This window comes from Gnatocerus cornutus, chromosome 8 (genome assembly GCF_029298725.1).
Source record: "Gnatocerus cornutus isolate USDA-ARS CGAHR chromosome 8, icGnaCorn1.1, whole genome shotgun sequence".
NCBI lineage: Eukaryota > Metazoa > Arthropoda > Insecta > Coleoptera > Tenebrionidae > Gnatocerus > Gnatocerus cornutus.
The window spans coordinates 10998171-11013415 of record NC_142240.1 but is presented as its reverse complement, the minus strand read 5'-3'; the positions used below and the strand labels follow the sequence as shown (position 1 = coordinate 11013415).

Here is a 15245-nt window from a genome sequence, read left to right as displayed (position 1 = left end):
TCAACCGGCGCTGCTGAGACCTCAACAACTCCAGCAACTACAGAAACAGATTCTTTTACCAGCGAAATTACCACTAGCTCAATCGGCGCTGCTGAGACCTCAACAACTCCAGCAAGCACAGAAACTGATTCTTCGACGAGCGAAATTACCACTAACTCAACCGGCGCTGCTGAGACCTCAACAACTCCAGCAAGCACAATAACTGATTCTTCGACGAGCGAAATTACCACTAACTCGACTGGTGCTGCTGAAACCTCAACAACTCCAGCAAGCACAATAACTGATTCTTCGACGAGCGAAATCACCACTAGCTCAACCGGCGCTGCTGAACCCTCAACAACTCCAGCAAGCACAATAACTGATTCTTCGACGAGCGAAATTACCACTAGCTCAACCGGCGCTGCTGAAACCTCAACAACTCCAGCAAGCACAATAACTGATTCTTCGACGAGCGAAATTACCACTAGCTCAACCGGCGCTGCTGAGACCTCAACAACTCCAGCAAGTACAGAAACAGATTCTTCTACCAGCGAAATTACCACTAGCTCAACCGGCGCTGCTGAGACCTCAACAACTCCAGCAAGTACAGAAACAGATTCTTCTACCAGCGAAATTACCACTAGCTCAACTGGCGCTGCTGAGACCTCAACAACTCCAGCAAGCACAGAAACTGATTCTTCGACGAGCGAAATTACCACTAGCTCAACCGGCGCTGCTGAAACCTCAACAACTCCGGCAAGCACAATAACTGATTCTTCGACGAGCGAAATTACCACTAGCTCAACCGGCGCTGCTGAAACCTCAACAACTCCGGCAAGCACAATAACTGATTCTTCGACGAGCGAAATTACCACTAGCTCAACCGGCGCTTCTGAAACCTCAACAACTCCAGTAAGCACAGAAACTGATTCTTCGACGAGCGAAATTACCACTAGCTCAACCGGCGCTGCTGAAACCTCAACAACTCCAGCAAGCACAATAACTGACTCTTCGTCGAGCGAAATTACCACTAGCTCAACCGGCGCTGCTGAAACCTCAACAACTCCAGCAAGCACAATAACTGATTCTTCGACGAGCGAAATTACCACTAGCTCAACCGGCGCTGCTGAGACCTCAACAACTCCAGCAAGTACCGAAACAGATTCTTCTACGAGCGAAATTACCACTAGCTCAACTGGCGCTGCTGAGACCTCAACAACTCCAGTAAGCACAGAAACTGATTCTTCGACGAGCGAAATTACCACTAGCTCAACCGGCGCTGCTGAAACCTCAACAACTCCAGCAAGCACAATAACTGACTCTTCGTCGAGCGAAATTACCACTAGCTCAACCGGCGCTGCTGAAACCTCAACAACTCCAGCAAGCACAATAACTGATTCTTCGACGAGCGAAATTACCACTAGCTCGACTGGTGCTGCTGAGACCTCAACGACTCCAGTAAGCACAAAAACTGATTCTTCGACGAGCGAAATTACCACTAGCTCAACCGGCGCTGCTGAAACCTCAACAACTCCAGCAAGCACAATAACTGATTCTTCGACGAGCGAAATTACCACTAGCTCAAGCGGCGCTGCTGAAACCTCAACAACTCCAGCAAGCACAATAACTGACTCTTCGACGAGCGAAATTACCACTAGCTCAATCGGCGCTGCTGAGACCTCAACAACTCCAGCAAGCACAGAAACTGATTCTTCGACGAGCGAAATTACCACTAACTCAACCGGCGCTGCTGAGACCTCAACAACTCCAGCAAGCACAATAACTGATTCTTCGACGAGCGAAATTACCACTAACTCGACTGGTGCTGCTGAAACCTCAACAACTCCAGCAAGCACAATAACTGATTCTTCGACGAGCGAAATTACCACTAGCTCGACTGGTGCTGCTGAGACCTCAACGACTCCAGCAAGCACAAAAACTGATTCTTCGACGAGCGAAATTACCACTAGCTCAACCGGCGCTGCTGAGACCTCAACAACTCCAGCAACTACAGAAACAGATTCTTCTACCAGCGAAATTACCACTAGCTCAACTGGCGCTGCTGAGACCTCAACAACTCCAGCAAGCACAGAAACTGATTCTTCGACGAGCGAAATTACCACTAGCTCAACCGGCGCTGCTGAAACCTCAACAACTCCAGCAAGCACAATAACTGATTCTTCGACGAGCGAAATTACCACTAACTCGACTGGTGCTGCTGAAACCTCAACAACTCCAGCAAGCACAATAACTGATTCTTCGACGAGCGAAATTACCACTAGCTCAAGCGGCGCTGCTGAAACCTCAACAACTCCAGCAAGCACAATAACTGATTTTTCGACGAGCGAAATTACCACTAGCTCAAGCGGCGCTGCTGAAACCTCAACAACTCCAGCAAGCACAATAACTGATTCTTCGACGAGCGAAATTACCACTAGCTCGTCTGGTGCTGCTGAGACCTCAACGACTCCAGCAAGTACAATAACGGATTCTTCGATGAGCGAAATTACCACTAGCTCAAGCGGCGCTGCTGAAACCTCAACAACTCCAGCAAGCACAATAACTGATTCTTCGACGAGCGAAATTACCACTAACTCGACTGGTGCTGCTGAAACCTCAACAACTCCAGCAAGCACAATAACTGATTCTTCGACGAGCGAAATTACCACTAGCTCAAGCGGCGCTGCTGAAACCTCAACAACTCCAGCAAGCACAATAACTGATTTTTCGACGAGCGAAATTACCACTAGCTCAAGCGGCGCTGCTGAAACCTCAACAACTCCAGCAAGCACAATAACTGATTCTTCGACGAGCGAAATTACCACTAGCTCGTCTTATGCTGCTGAGACCTCAACGACTCCAGCAAGTACAATAACGGATTCTTCGACGAGCGAAATTACCACTAGCTCAACCGGCGCTGCTGAGACCTCAACAACTTCGGCGAGCACAGAAACTGATTCTTCCACGAGCGAAATTACCACTAGTTCGACCGGCACTGCTGAAACTTCAACAACTCCGGCAAGCACAATAACTGATTCTTCGACGAGCGAAATTACCACTAGCTCGACTGGTTCACAAGACACGGATAGTGATGAATCCGAGGAATTTACAAGCTTTACCTCCTCGACGATTTCTGCGGAAATTACAACTACATATACAACAAGCAAATCAGAGTCTACTTCTAGTGAATTTACAACTAACTCGAGAAGCTCTGAAGACACTGATAGTGACGAAAATTCCGAAGAATTAACAACTCTGTCCAATGCAATCGCTACCAGCTCCACGATTTCTGTTGAGAGTACATCTACAACAAGCAAAACAGAGCCCACCTCTGCCGAATATTCCACCAGGTGGAGTACTTCTGAAAACACTGATAGTGGGGAAGATTCAGAAGAATTAACAACTCTCAGTAAAGTTACGACAAGCTCAACTGGGTCCACAGAGTTTACAACCACATCTGCAACTACGAGCTCACCTTTCTTAACGTCGACGATTTCTTCAACAACAATGGCTGAGACTACTACAAATAAAACCACAGGTTCTGTCATTTCAACTGAATCGTCACCGTCTGATGAATCTACTACTGAAAATGGTGAATCATCTGAAGAATCAAAAACTCCGACACCAGAATTTACCTGTCCTGGTATTGGAAAATATCCCGATTCAACAGATTGCAGCAAATTTCATCTTTGCGTAAATGCAATTTTTAAAATCATTGACATTTCAATTACTTGTCCACTTGGAATGAATTTTGATCCACACACTAAACACTGCACAAAACGTCCTGTGCAGTGTCCTGGTGAGGAAAATTTAGTTTGTCGTTTTCCAGGATTGTTTGCACATCCCAAGAAATGCAATCTTTACTACAAGTGCGCCTGGAGTCACATGTTGCACAGACTCGAATTAAAACAATATCGTTGTTTCCCAGATCACGCATTTAGTGCAGAATTAAAAAGGTGCGTTTGGTCTTCAAGTTGCCAATCAAGTGATAACAAATTTGAATGTGAGAAGCCAGGCCTGTTCCCGACAGAGAAAAGTTGCAAGGAATATTATGAGTGCAAATTTAACAATGAGATTTTACAGAAGAAATTGAAGAGTTGTCCGTTGTTTAAATTATTTGATCGCAATTTAGGGAGATGTCGGAATGAATGTTTAGTGAAAGACTGTCCCTTTGATGATTAATAGATGCAAAATAGAACTTAACTAATTATTTTTATTGTTATTATTCATAAGTCTGAACTAATTATATCTGTATATGTTTATAATAAATATATGAAAAATTTTTGAAGACTTTTTTTCTCAAACTTATCTTATTTGAAAAAAAATCTGAAAGCCAATTTGACCCCCATTGGGTAGGCAACCAATATTACCTTTGAGGTGTTTTTAATTAAAATTCAATTCCTCTTTAAAAAGAAGATCAAATTTACAGTTTTACAGATTTTGGTTATAACTAAATCACCATCAATGTTTAAAATTAACTTTTCTTCTGATAATTTTTGTCCCACCCATAGCATCATCGTGTGCTTCCGCTGTCTACATCGTCAAAATTCGTGCAATCGCTACAATCAACAAACCAACAGCTGTTCTAACCTAAAATGAATTAATGAAAATAACAATTTAATCCAAAATTAAGTTCCGTGTGTGACAAATAATGCCTAATGAAGCTCGATATGCATTATTATACAGTGATTATGAGACTTCCACTGTTTTACGTTTACCATTCGAAAAGTTTTCGATAATAACAGTTGGATTGCCTTTGTTTGCGTTCTTATTCTGTATTGTTTATTCGGTAATTTTTCATTTTGAAACCGCCACGTACACCCATTGCCAAGTGTTTAATATTTTACCGTCCATTTCTGCCGCTATTGGAAATTTTTCACCACAACGACAAGTTTGGCAAGTGGCGATAATTTTACATGCTGTGCCAAGATTCTCCATTGCCTTTGTTTACTTTCAACACCACCAAAATGTTTTGTACCAACATGACCAATGGATGGGGGCCGTAGCATGTGTTCTTAATGTTGTTGAAAACATTTCGCTGATTATATTGTCTTTTTGGACCTCCTCACAACATTATCGTAAGTATCATTCGCACCATTCAAAGGAAACTCAGCTTTTCTATTGAGACTATTTTAGAGACATTTGAGACATTTTAATGGCTCATGAAAAGCTGCAAATTAACTTATTATAATGCGAAAATCCAATTTTATTTGACATAAAGCGCATTTTTTAAAATTTTCGACTCGTAACCATGGCATTAAACACTTACTTTTATCTAAGCGCCGCGCCGTCTTCATATTTTCCGGATTTTCAATTTTATTCTGATGTGAATAGAATTTCTCTTTCTTTTAATAAAGCTCTGTCTATTTTAGAAGTGATGACGATTTCACAAACACTCCGTATAACAATTTTTAATAATTTAAAATAATTTACTGTCACTTAATTCATTTGTTTAAAATTTTTGTTTGCTATCAGGGCCACCTTTGATAAGTTAAAATTACCAAAAAAATACATTTCAACCAACCTAATAAAAAAATAATCTTTAATAATAATAATTAATAAACAAATAAATAAATAAATCAGACACTTGTTCACAGTGCAAAAATCACATTAGTTATGTCAGATTGCTTTTCATGGCATTATCAATATTACCTGCTTCATATAAAAAACAGGTGTTTATTGCACAACAGGAAAAACCGCTGTATTGTCGACAAGGTGCGAATGTTTTTCAGACTATTAATTGAACATTTTTTTTTAGCCATACATGAGAAAGCCTTCATTACCTTTATAGTGATGTCAGAGATTTACATGATTTTGATTTTCATTCTGCAAAGACGATGCAAGAAACGTCACAAAGAAAGTCTGAAATGGAAGAAAAGACTTCTTATCACAAACATATCATCAATTTTAATAGCAACGTATTGCTTTTTACGACACAACTCATACTGTGAGCCTTATGGTAAGAATAACGATTTGTTTTCATAAAACTAAAACTTTTTTTCAGTATATTCGGGTTTTGCCTTGGCTGAATATACAGTGGTCTTAACAAACATGGCATTTCATATGACTGCTTATCTAGATTTTAGAAATAAAGATCTGGTGGTTTACAGGTACGGTGTTGCTCTAACAGAGAGATAATATTTAGTTGTATAGCTAGTCTTATAATTACTATTTTTTCGTGGTCATGTATATTAAAAAAGTAAGCATTAACAATTTTTGTATTCAGTGATCATATTGTACCAATTAATGATCACGATAATTATCTGCTATTTAAAGAATAATGTATTATTAAATTTGATGTGATAATTGTGAGAATTTTGACTTTTTCAAATTCTCTTGACACTGTAAATGGTACTATTGTTGGATTCTTTACAGTGTTTAGATTGATATTTATTAAATGAACCAGCTTTAAACATAGGTTTTCAGCTAAGCGATATTAACAATAGATTAGAGAAATATGTGTGCGTATTATAATAAATTCAAGACCGTTGTTAGGAATTATTGTTGTTTTTACCGGGTGTTCCAAATTCTATTCAAATTTCGCACCTTTTAGTGATGTTATCTGGGCGCGAAATTTGAAATGAAAGTGAGCTGCCAGTAAACATGTTATTTTTATTCACAACGATTATAAATATTATGTTTTTAAGATTTACCATAACTTTCAAGTTTTTGTTTGATCTATAGTTTAGTTCTATTGTGAATGAAGAGTGAAATATGTACTTCCTTTGTATATTGTATATTATCTTTAATGTATCACATGTTCACTGCCCGATACAATCAAATATCAAGTGCACAAATAAATCAAAGTGATCCTCTTCCACGGTTTTGCGTCTCAACTTTCCGACACCGTGGAGGCGATCACTAAAGGTACTTCGGTACTCAAGTATTGTGTTCTTGTGCACTTGCATTAGTTGGTATTGTATCTCAGGCTCAAATGATCACAACTGATCATTTCGTTGCACATGTTACTGTCTTCAAGTATTTCAAGGATGTAGCTATTCCTCTGTTTCAATATGGATGTGATTTAAATATTAATCACCCCATTGCATTTACATTTTGATGTTAAAAATGCACATATTTGTATTCAGAGCACTGTAGAAACTTACCGAGACGGTTTCAAAGTCATTGCAGCGGCTCTTACTTCATATATTCGAACTAATCGCTGCTGTGTACTCTAGCTTTTATGAAGAACACACGCCTTATGAATTAAAAAAATTGAATATTTTTCCTTATACCGGAATATACACTTATTAAAATTGTCGATATGTATTTTCATCAAGTATTTGGTAGTAATGCATGTTGGAGAAGAGGGCTTAGAATCTCGATTTACGCGCACTCTGCATTGACTTTTCCCTAATTATACAGAGTGGTCAATTGAAGTGTTTATCTACCTTGCGAACGTGTGTCATAAAGTCGTCAAATAATTGGCAGATGTTAGGAAACTATGGATATCAAGACATACTTTCACTAGATAAATAATTCAATTGATCGCACTGTAGAATTTCAGTAATGAACACCGTTCAAGCATGATCTGTTATTGTTAGTTTTACATCAGTTATTAACACGTTTAGATCTTGTTAAGGGTCGATTTATAACTCACTTTACCAGCGAAAATTTAGGTCTGTTTAATTTACTGGCTGACTTGAATTGCGTTTCTTCCCTTTGACGGTAAATTGGACAGACTAGGCTTCCAGAGTTCAGAACTAGAGTAGGCAAATGTTTGTGATATTTACAAATATCTTTATTTATTGTTGATCTAAAAGTGTAAACCTGGCGTGTCAGAAAATTGATTCAAATTTTAGTTGAAAGTTTCTCAGTATTATGAGTAGTTTTTTAATTGAGATTACGTGTTTTTAAGGGTACAGAAACTTTTATTTTTCGTGCACTTTTAGATCAGGTTCCTATACCCTTAAAGTTGTCAAAATGGAGTCCACCACTAGAATTCCCTTTGAGTGTCTATAACGAACAATGGCACAATTTATGTTAATTATTTAGAATTAGAATCTTTATTTATGGGAGGTTTTGTTAGGGGTGCTTCAGTTGAATCTATTTTTATATTTTAGTACATGGCAGTGGTAAACTCCATAAATTGTTACCTTGAATATTTTAAATGTATTATTCTTGTAGCTTCCTTTTACTAAAAAATCTTCATGTTATTCTTTATTTCACTGTCCCCAAATCGAATGAAATAAATCCGCGATTGTTAAACTAGTCTAGGAGCTATTTCAGACTCGATCATCTTCGCTATCGCCAAAGAACAAGTCGCCCCAGGACTAGGAACAAACCTACAATTAATTATCCGCTTCTGTATCCCCGTCCCTTCAAAAATCTCGATCAAAAAATCGTCCACAAAGTCTCCTTCATTTGTAACAATTTGCCCCTGAACTCCTGTGGGTCCTGGAAAAACGTCCGTTTCCGCCATCATCGGGAAATATTCCTTTAAAGCTGACGTCCGGACGTTACCAAAGAATTGTTCAGTGACTTGTTCCCAACAAGACCTGAAGTTCTTCAAGAATAGCAGTCCGAGTCCTCTTGAAAAAACGTGTTCTTTTACGTAGCGAAAATCGAAGGACGTGCGTCTAAAATGGGAAACATAACACGAGTCTGTAACTTTGTCATTCTTACGAATAACCATCAAGTTTGAATGTGGGAACTGCGTTGGGACCGAGGAGGACGTTACCATCAACAGTGGGACTGAAATGTATCCCTAAGAATGGTAGATCTAGATGCGGCATTGCGTAAATGTTTGTCTTGATGAAGCGATGCAGCTTTGGATTTAGAAAGTAGTAGTTCACTTTCAGGGATATGTTCTTGTAGTTTCTTTCAGAGTCATATAACGTTCCGGAATGTAAACCTAAGCAGATGATGGCGTACTTCGCCAGAAATGATCCTTTCGCCGTGTCTACCTTCAGGGGATATGAAGACATTGATGACTCCTTAATGCGTTTCACTTCACAACTGAGAAAGACTTCGCCTCCTTTCCGTCTGAAATTTTGTCCCAAACTCTTCGTGACCGCTTCCCAGTTGATGTTGCCACTGTTAGGTGACCACAACGCTTGAACGCCTTTACAGTTCGGTTGGATTTCATCAATTTTCTTCTTATCCAAAAGTTCTAATCCGGGGACTTTATTTTCCGTTCCACGCCGGTACAGTTCTTTGAGTCGGATTTTATCCAGGGCGGTTTTCCCGATTATTAATTTTCCAATTTTTTTAACAGGGATATTATGGGAATCACAGTAATCATAAATGAGTTTTGATCCTTCAGCGCATAATTTTCCTTTGAGAGAATTAGTCCTGTAGTAAATCCCCGCGTGGATTACCTGGCTGTTATGACTGCTCTGGTGTTTACCAAAATCCGATTCTTTATCAAATAATGCAATTTTCGCGTGATTTGCATGGTCTTTTATGGTTTTTGCAACGGCAGCACCGATGATTCCTCCACCTATCACTGCGACGTCATACTGATTCTTGGAGCATTGTAAAATGTTCATTTTGTTTATATTTTTTGCTTTTGACAAGACGTGTCAAAAGGTCTCATGGTTTCCTTGCTTCGTGGATAAACTCCGGTTGTTTGTAGCCGCTGACTCGGGGCAACGTCCTATCGATCCACTGACCTTCACAGCGCTATACGCAACCCATCATTTTTTAATGGAGGATTAATTTAATGGCGCAATCAAATTACAAGTTAATTGACACTTGCACAGGTTGGTGGCGATCGCAATAGAATGTTTGAACACCGAATCTTACCAGTAAACACGAAGTGTTTCTGAAATTGCCCGAAAATCTGTGAATTCTGAAGTAAGTAGGTAGAGAATTAGATTAACCTAACCTAAAACCAGTTGCTATAATTTACTTGTTATTTATCTCTGACGGTTTTGACTCACTAATCAATAAATATGTTAGAATGAGGGGCAAATTCAAAAGAATTTTGGGTGATTTTGGAGATTCATGGTGTGACAGTTCCACAGAGTTGATTTTTGAGTCCTATTCTTTCCACTCCTCAAAAATTTAGGAGAAATCTTATGATTTCTGTCTCCAGGATTTGCAACGTAACCCCGAGGCACTGGCAGCTAAAACTAACACTTTGGAACAATCTAACACCTCTGGTACGGACAAGTGAAGATGGAGACGAAAAGAGCACGAGGAAGAAATTTTTCTGAGTGTGAAAAACAAATCGCCTTGTATGTTATCGAAAAGTATGTTTTTTACGTTTAGTGATTACATCATGAGCTTCATTCCCTTCTTGTAGATTCCGGCACATTGTTGAATGCAAAGAGACGGATGGAATGTCAATTAAAAAGAAGAATTCGGCTTGGGAGCAAATCGCCGAAGAGTTTAACACTCTTTCTACAGCGTCTCCGAGGGACCCTCGACAACTGAAAGTATACTGGTGGAACTTGAAACGAACGGCAAAGAAAACAGTGGCTGCAAGAACTGTTGAGTTTTTCTTAGAAAATGTGTTATTATTTTTGTTGTAATTTTGTAGAAAAAGAACTACGTGGATTTATCCAGTGATGACGTGGAAACGGTGATGGCGATGTTAAAAAAGAAACAAGCTGAAGACCAAGTACGTGTTTAAACATGAAATACCCGCTGATCTTTTTTTTGTAGAATAGAATTGTCGGAACGTTTACTGCCGGCTACAGGCCAGAGATGGAAGCTGGAGTTCTTACCACCGTGAAAGAAGAGGTTTATGATGACGTGACGACAGTGAAAGAGGAGATCTGTGATGAGGATATAGATAACCCCCAACCTGAATTAGCAGAGGAGACTCCGGTATCTTTCTCTGACTGTCCTCAGGAAGATTCAGCGCCTGTTGGTGGAAACAAATCGGGTCCATCCAAAAGCAAGGGGAAAGTTCCAAGGCTGTCAACTCTCCAACTGAAGCGAGTTTTTTATTTAAAAAAAATTAAGTTGGTGAACATGGAAATAAATTACAAAAGAAAACTATATGAACTTGAACTGAGGCTGAAAGAAAAAGATTTAAACAAATAAGTGTTTTGTTCCTTTGTTAATTACGTGATTTTCTTTTGTATTTAAGTGTGTTATGTATTAAATTAATTAACAATTCTTCATATAACTTTTATTGCATTTCAAAACCGGATTAAAGTGCTGATGCATATCTTATCTAACGCGTCACTAAAATTCTGCGAATAATGCAAATGTTAAACAAAAGCGTCCAGCTCCTGGAAATCGTCAATAATTTATTATTATGTAAACACCTTTTTGTTCTAATTGTGTCTTTTTTCACCAAGCCCCCTTCTTTGATAACGTCCTAACAATCTGAGGATGCTCATTACGAAACGCGTATTCAATCGGCGTGATTTTATCCCCGTCTCGAATATCAATCTTCGCATCATTCTCGCTCAAGAACTGAACAATATCCAAGTACCCGTTAATGCACGCATAATGAAGAGGCGTTCTCTTCTTAACCGCATCAACAGCATCAACATCCGCTCCATTGACAACCAACAGCTGTACGATTTCAAGATTTCCTTTTACACAAGCGACGTGAAGCGGTGTCATCTTTTTGTAGACGACATTAACATCAACTTCGAATTCGATGAGTAATTTCACAAAGTTGTGGTAGCCGTACTCCACAGCACGACTGAGATTCTTTGGTTTGTGTAGTATGGACTGCACTTTGACCCCTCCGTTGGTCACAAGAAATTTGAGAACTTGATGTGACCCACTCTTGCAGGCGATGTTTACTAGTCGTTTTAAATTCCTTTCTTTGTTAAACTTGCTGTTGTAGTTTTTGGTTTTACTCAAACGCTCCAAGCAGTTTACGGAATCGTACTTCGCTGGTAGAAATAAGATAGAACCGTCCATCTTCTGACTTTCTATCACAGGAATTGAGTTCATAACGTCGAATATCGCAGGGAAATCAGCTATGATTGAGTAATACATAACAGTGACTGCATTTTTGAAGTTGGTTAATTGACCAAAGTCGATTTTCTTCCGAGTTAATAAGACAATAAGTGGGTAAACACACAGGGACTTGTCAGCATACATACACGGATTGTACCGGAAGATTTCATCTTCTTCGTCGAGATTACAGTTCTCCGAGAGAAAATTCAAGATGTTGGCGTACTGTGGGTCTTCTTTTCTTGTTGCACACGTTTTGTCGTATATTATGTACCTCTTAAACCTCAAGTGGCGCACTTCTCGGACGTAGAGACTTGGATATTGCTCTCCGTAACTACAAGCGATGTGGAGAGGACTCCTTCCGCCCTTATCTTTTTTTGCAAGTATCGACGTGTCTAATTGCTTCAATTCTTGAAAATTCCCGTTAAGTACGGCAAGATGAGCAAGACATTCGTTGTTCTTAGCCAGCAACAAATCGAAAAGAAAACGAATATTCTTGTGTCTTCTCTGGAAGATAAACTGAGCGAAATCCTCGACTTCTTTGTAATGTTTGGAGAAATACACTGCGGCGAAGTACTCCGCGTAGGAGTTGTGAAGGAACACGGGAGTGTCGCGATTTCTCACTTGGGAAATTATCCCAACAAGATCTCCGGAAGCTTCTATCTCCAACAAGAAGTCTTTAACATCAAGGTCTAAGGACAAAAATAGTTGAATTGCTGCTTTTTCGTACATTCCTATTCGATCATTTTTGAATTTCTCATTAGAGTCGTGCTCGAAATCGTTCAGATTTTTGCTTCCTTTTTTATCACAAAAGATACCGAATTGCTGTTCTACGAAGTACTCATACAAATCAGCTAGCGATAAAATATTTTTCAACAACGCATTGTATTGCTGCGGATTGTGACGTAGCAACTCCGTAAAAAGATAAAGATGTAACGGAATCCTCAAAACTTCCGAATATCTCAAGAAGTGGATATTCGAGTTGATGTTGTGCAAAATACTTGAAACAATCTCATCCGAAGAATTTGTCTGCGTCTTAATGTAAGCGTGGAGGTCATTCGCTCCGAAAGGTCGAATTCTTTTGCTTAAGACATTGAGTTTGGTTTCTAACAGTGGCTTCAAGGTGTCGCGAGAAGTCACGCATTGCTTCCTTCCTTCTTCGGAAAGAAATAGAATTAGACGTAGGAGCCGATCCAAGTTTTTTTGGGATAACTCGTCGACTCCATCCCAAATAAAAAAGATACGACCAGAAGCTGCAAATATTTTAAAGAGCTGGAGATCAGTGTTGGTGTACTTCTTGGCAATGTTGTCTAAAATGTATCCAAGAAGATCACAATCTTCGCAGTTATTGTCACGTAACACTTTCGAGTAATCTTTAGGGTTGAGAAGAATTGACCATAACTCCGGAGAAACGTGGTTTTTGAGACTATTGGAAAGCACCGTTTTGCCAATACCTGGAGGACCACAGATGATGTTTAATTTCACCATCGATTCGTACAGCTGAGACTCGGGGATAAATTGCCCATCTTCTTGAAACTCTTTTAACTCAGTAATGTCACCTTTACTTCTTATCCATTCTAACTTGAAATTGCCAGTCATTCGAAAGTGGTGATAGTTGAGAAAATCCGAGTTTCTTTCACATAAATCTGAAAAGTTTTTATCAGAACATTCCGTTCTGAGCAGACAGATGGTTTTTTTTTCGTTGCAAGAATCTTGAAGTTTCAACGTACCATTGGGAGTGTCTGTTATGAAGTTGACACTCCCATGGTACATTTCTAGGTCTGCGGTGTTGATCACGCGACTGATGACTATAAACGTGTCGTCAGACGATTTCTCCAAAAATGTGTGGTCTATAATGTTTTGTGATACAAAGCGTTCGAGGTAGAGACCATCAGTGCGTTCCTTTTCTTCTCCAATCAGTAAAGAGTTGTCTACCATCTGAAGAAGATGACTAGTGGTAATCTTTTCTTCTATTTCTTTGTCGTTTTGGATGAGTTGCCTTAAAGTAATATCTTCTTTTCTTTGGAGCGAACAGGTAAAAACATTCAGAATGTCATTGTATTGAACTGATGATTTTGATAAGTCCGATAGATTCTTGAAGATGCTTTCACCATTGATTTCTTCATTGGTAATTAAAATAAACTTTTTTTCTTCGCATAATTCGATAGCTTTCTGAACTGAGCTGTTATAAGTAACGGCAAGAGGACAGCTATCAAGGAGCCACATTAACAGACTAAATTCTTCATCGCTTATGTTGTTAATACCATCAGGAGCTAACTGATATTTTTTACGGAATTGCTTCAACTCGAGGCGCTCTTGAAAATTATCCCAGAGATAATCCCAGATTCGTATGATTTCATCAGTTTGCGAAAGCGTTAATCGAAAAGATGAAATAGCGTCTCTCAAAAGTTTTGATTTTTCGTTTGTTCTAATCCCAGATGACAGATGAGGAATAGATTTGATAAAAGGGGATATCAACTGATTCGCGATGATTTGTCTTACAAAATTTTTATCTAACTTATCTTTTATGCCTTTCCGGTTATTCCAGCGGGTGATAAAATTTACGAAGGCCTCAAACATATTTCTAGTACCACAAAAAACATCCTTGAAAATTTTAAATCCTTGCTTTTTAAGCTGGTCACAGGAAGGTCCATTAGCGTAGAGAAAAAAGGCGATTAAAAACGAATTATTTTCTTGCTCCGGTTCCAGAAACTGCACACACTTTCTCCAATAAACTGGTTTTAGAACTTGATGAGCTTCACATTCCTTAACTTTAAGCTTTGTTTTCTCAGGATCAAACTTGAGATTTGTGAACAAAATCCACTTGTATTGAGAATCTAGATTTTGTATTTGGCTGACTGATGTACAGTAGGATTTGATCGAAAAATTCCCAGTTGGAGCAGTCAGTTCTTTGTCTTTTAACCACTTTTTGTTGCTCGTATGTTTTAACTGGAAAGCGTAATTTTGCGTTTCGTTGCTCAGTTGAATTTGAACGACAACGTCGTCCATTTTTCCGAAATTTTCATCATTTGATGATAATTTAAAATCGATGATGACGTCATTCGATGTTAACTCCAACAGCAAGGTTGCGATAAAGCTGTTTTCAAAGTTTACCCCATCGTTGGACGTGCCAGCTCGAGTACCGAAAGACTGTTGAAATGTTTTTTGCTTTGTTCGCAATTATTTATTAATTTAAAAAAAATACTTACGTTTTTCATGATGTTTGTTTTCATTACGTTACGAGGCTTGTCTTTACTGTTTTGGAGTTGCACTATAACTATTTATCCTCAGTAATCTGTATCTTGATCGATGAAAATTAATCATTAGATAGGAATACAATAGTTATTATACAACTTATAAGTAGAGGAAACCTGAATAATGTAGTATCGTTTGACACT

General features: G+C 38.9%; 4 protein-coding genes across 4 annotated transcripts in view; 3 read left to right on the top strand and 1 right to left on the bottom strand.

Moving 5' to 3' along the window:
- Positions 1–4161, top strand: part of LOC148169772 (uncharacterized) — a 45932-nt gene extending 41771 nt beyond the window's left edge. Inside the window, exons 33-35 of the mRNA XM_088044230.1 lie at positions 425–2425; positions 2843–3187; positions 3608–4161. Of these exons, the coding sequence (XP_087900356.1) occupies positions 425–2425; positions 2843–3187; positions 3608–4161 (2900 nt within the window). The remainder of the gene's footprint in view (positions 1–424; positions 2426–2842; positions 3188–3607) is intronic.
- Positions 4162–4516: 355 nt separating this feature from the next.
- On the top strand, positions 4517–8135 carry LOC148169771 (post-GPI attachment to proteins factor 2-like). The gene is made up of 3 exons (XM_088043152.1): positions 4517–5057; positions 5738–5938; positions 5984–8135. Exons 1-3 carry the CDS (start codon positions 4631–4633, stop codon positions 6115–6117), a joined length of 762 nt encoding a protein of 253 aa, XP_087899278.1. The 5' UTR covers positions 4517–4630; the 3' UTR covers positions 6118–8135.
- Positions 8136–8158: 23 nt separating this feature from the next.
- LOC148169770 (L-2-hydroxyglutarate dehydrogenase, mitochondrial-like) lies at positions 8159–9621 on the bottom strand. Its single transcript, XM_088044229.1, has 4 exons — positions 9610–9621; positions 9529–9577; positions 8605–9487; positions 8159–8558 (listed from the first exon to the last, which is right to left on the bottom strand). The coding sequence occupies exons 1-4, from the start codon at positions 9619–9621 to the stop codon at positions 8183–8185; spliced, it is 1320 nt and encodes a 439-aa protein (XP_087900355.1). The 3' UTR covers positions 8159–8182.
- Positions 9241–11049, top strand: LOC148169769 (uncharacterized). Its single transcript, XM_088043154.1, has 5 exons — positions 9241–9777; positions 10019–10175; positions 10229–10415; positions 10466–10546; positions 10591–11049. Exons 2-5 carry the CDS (start codon positions 10102–10104, stop codon positions 10972–10974), a joined length of 726 nt encoding a protein of 241 aa, XP_087899280.1. The 5' UTR covers positions 9241–9777; positions 10019–10101; the 3' UTR covers positions 10975–11049.
- The last annotated feature ends 4196 nt before the right edge of the window (positions 11050–15245 follow it).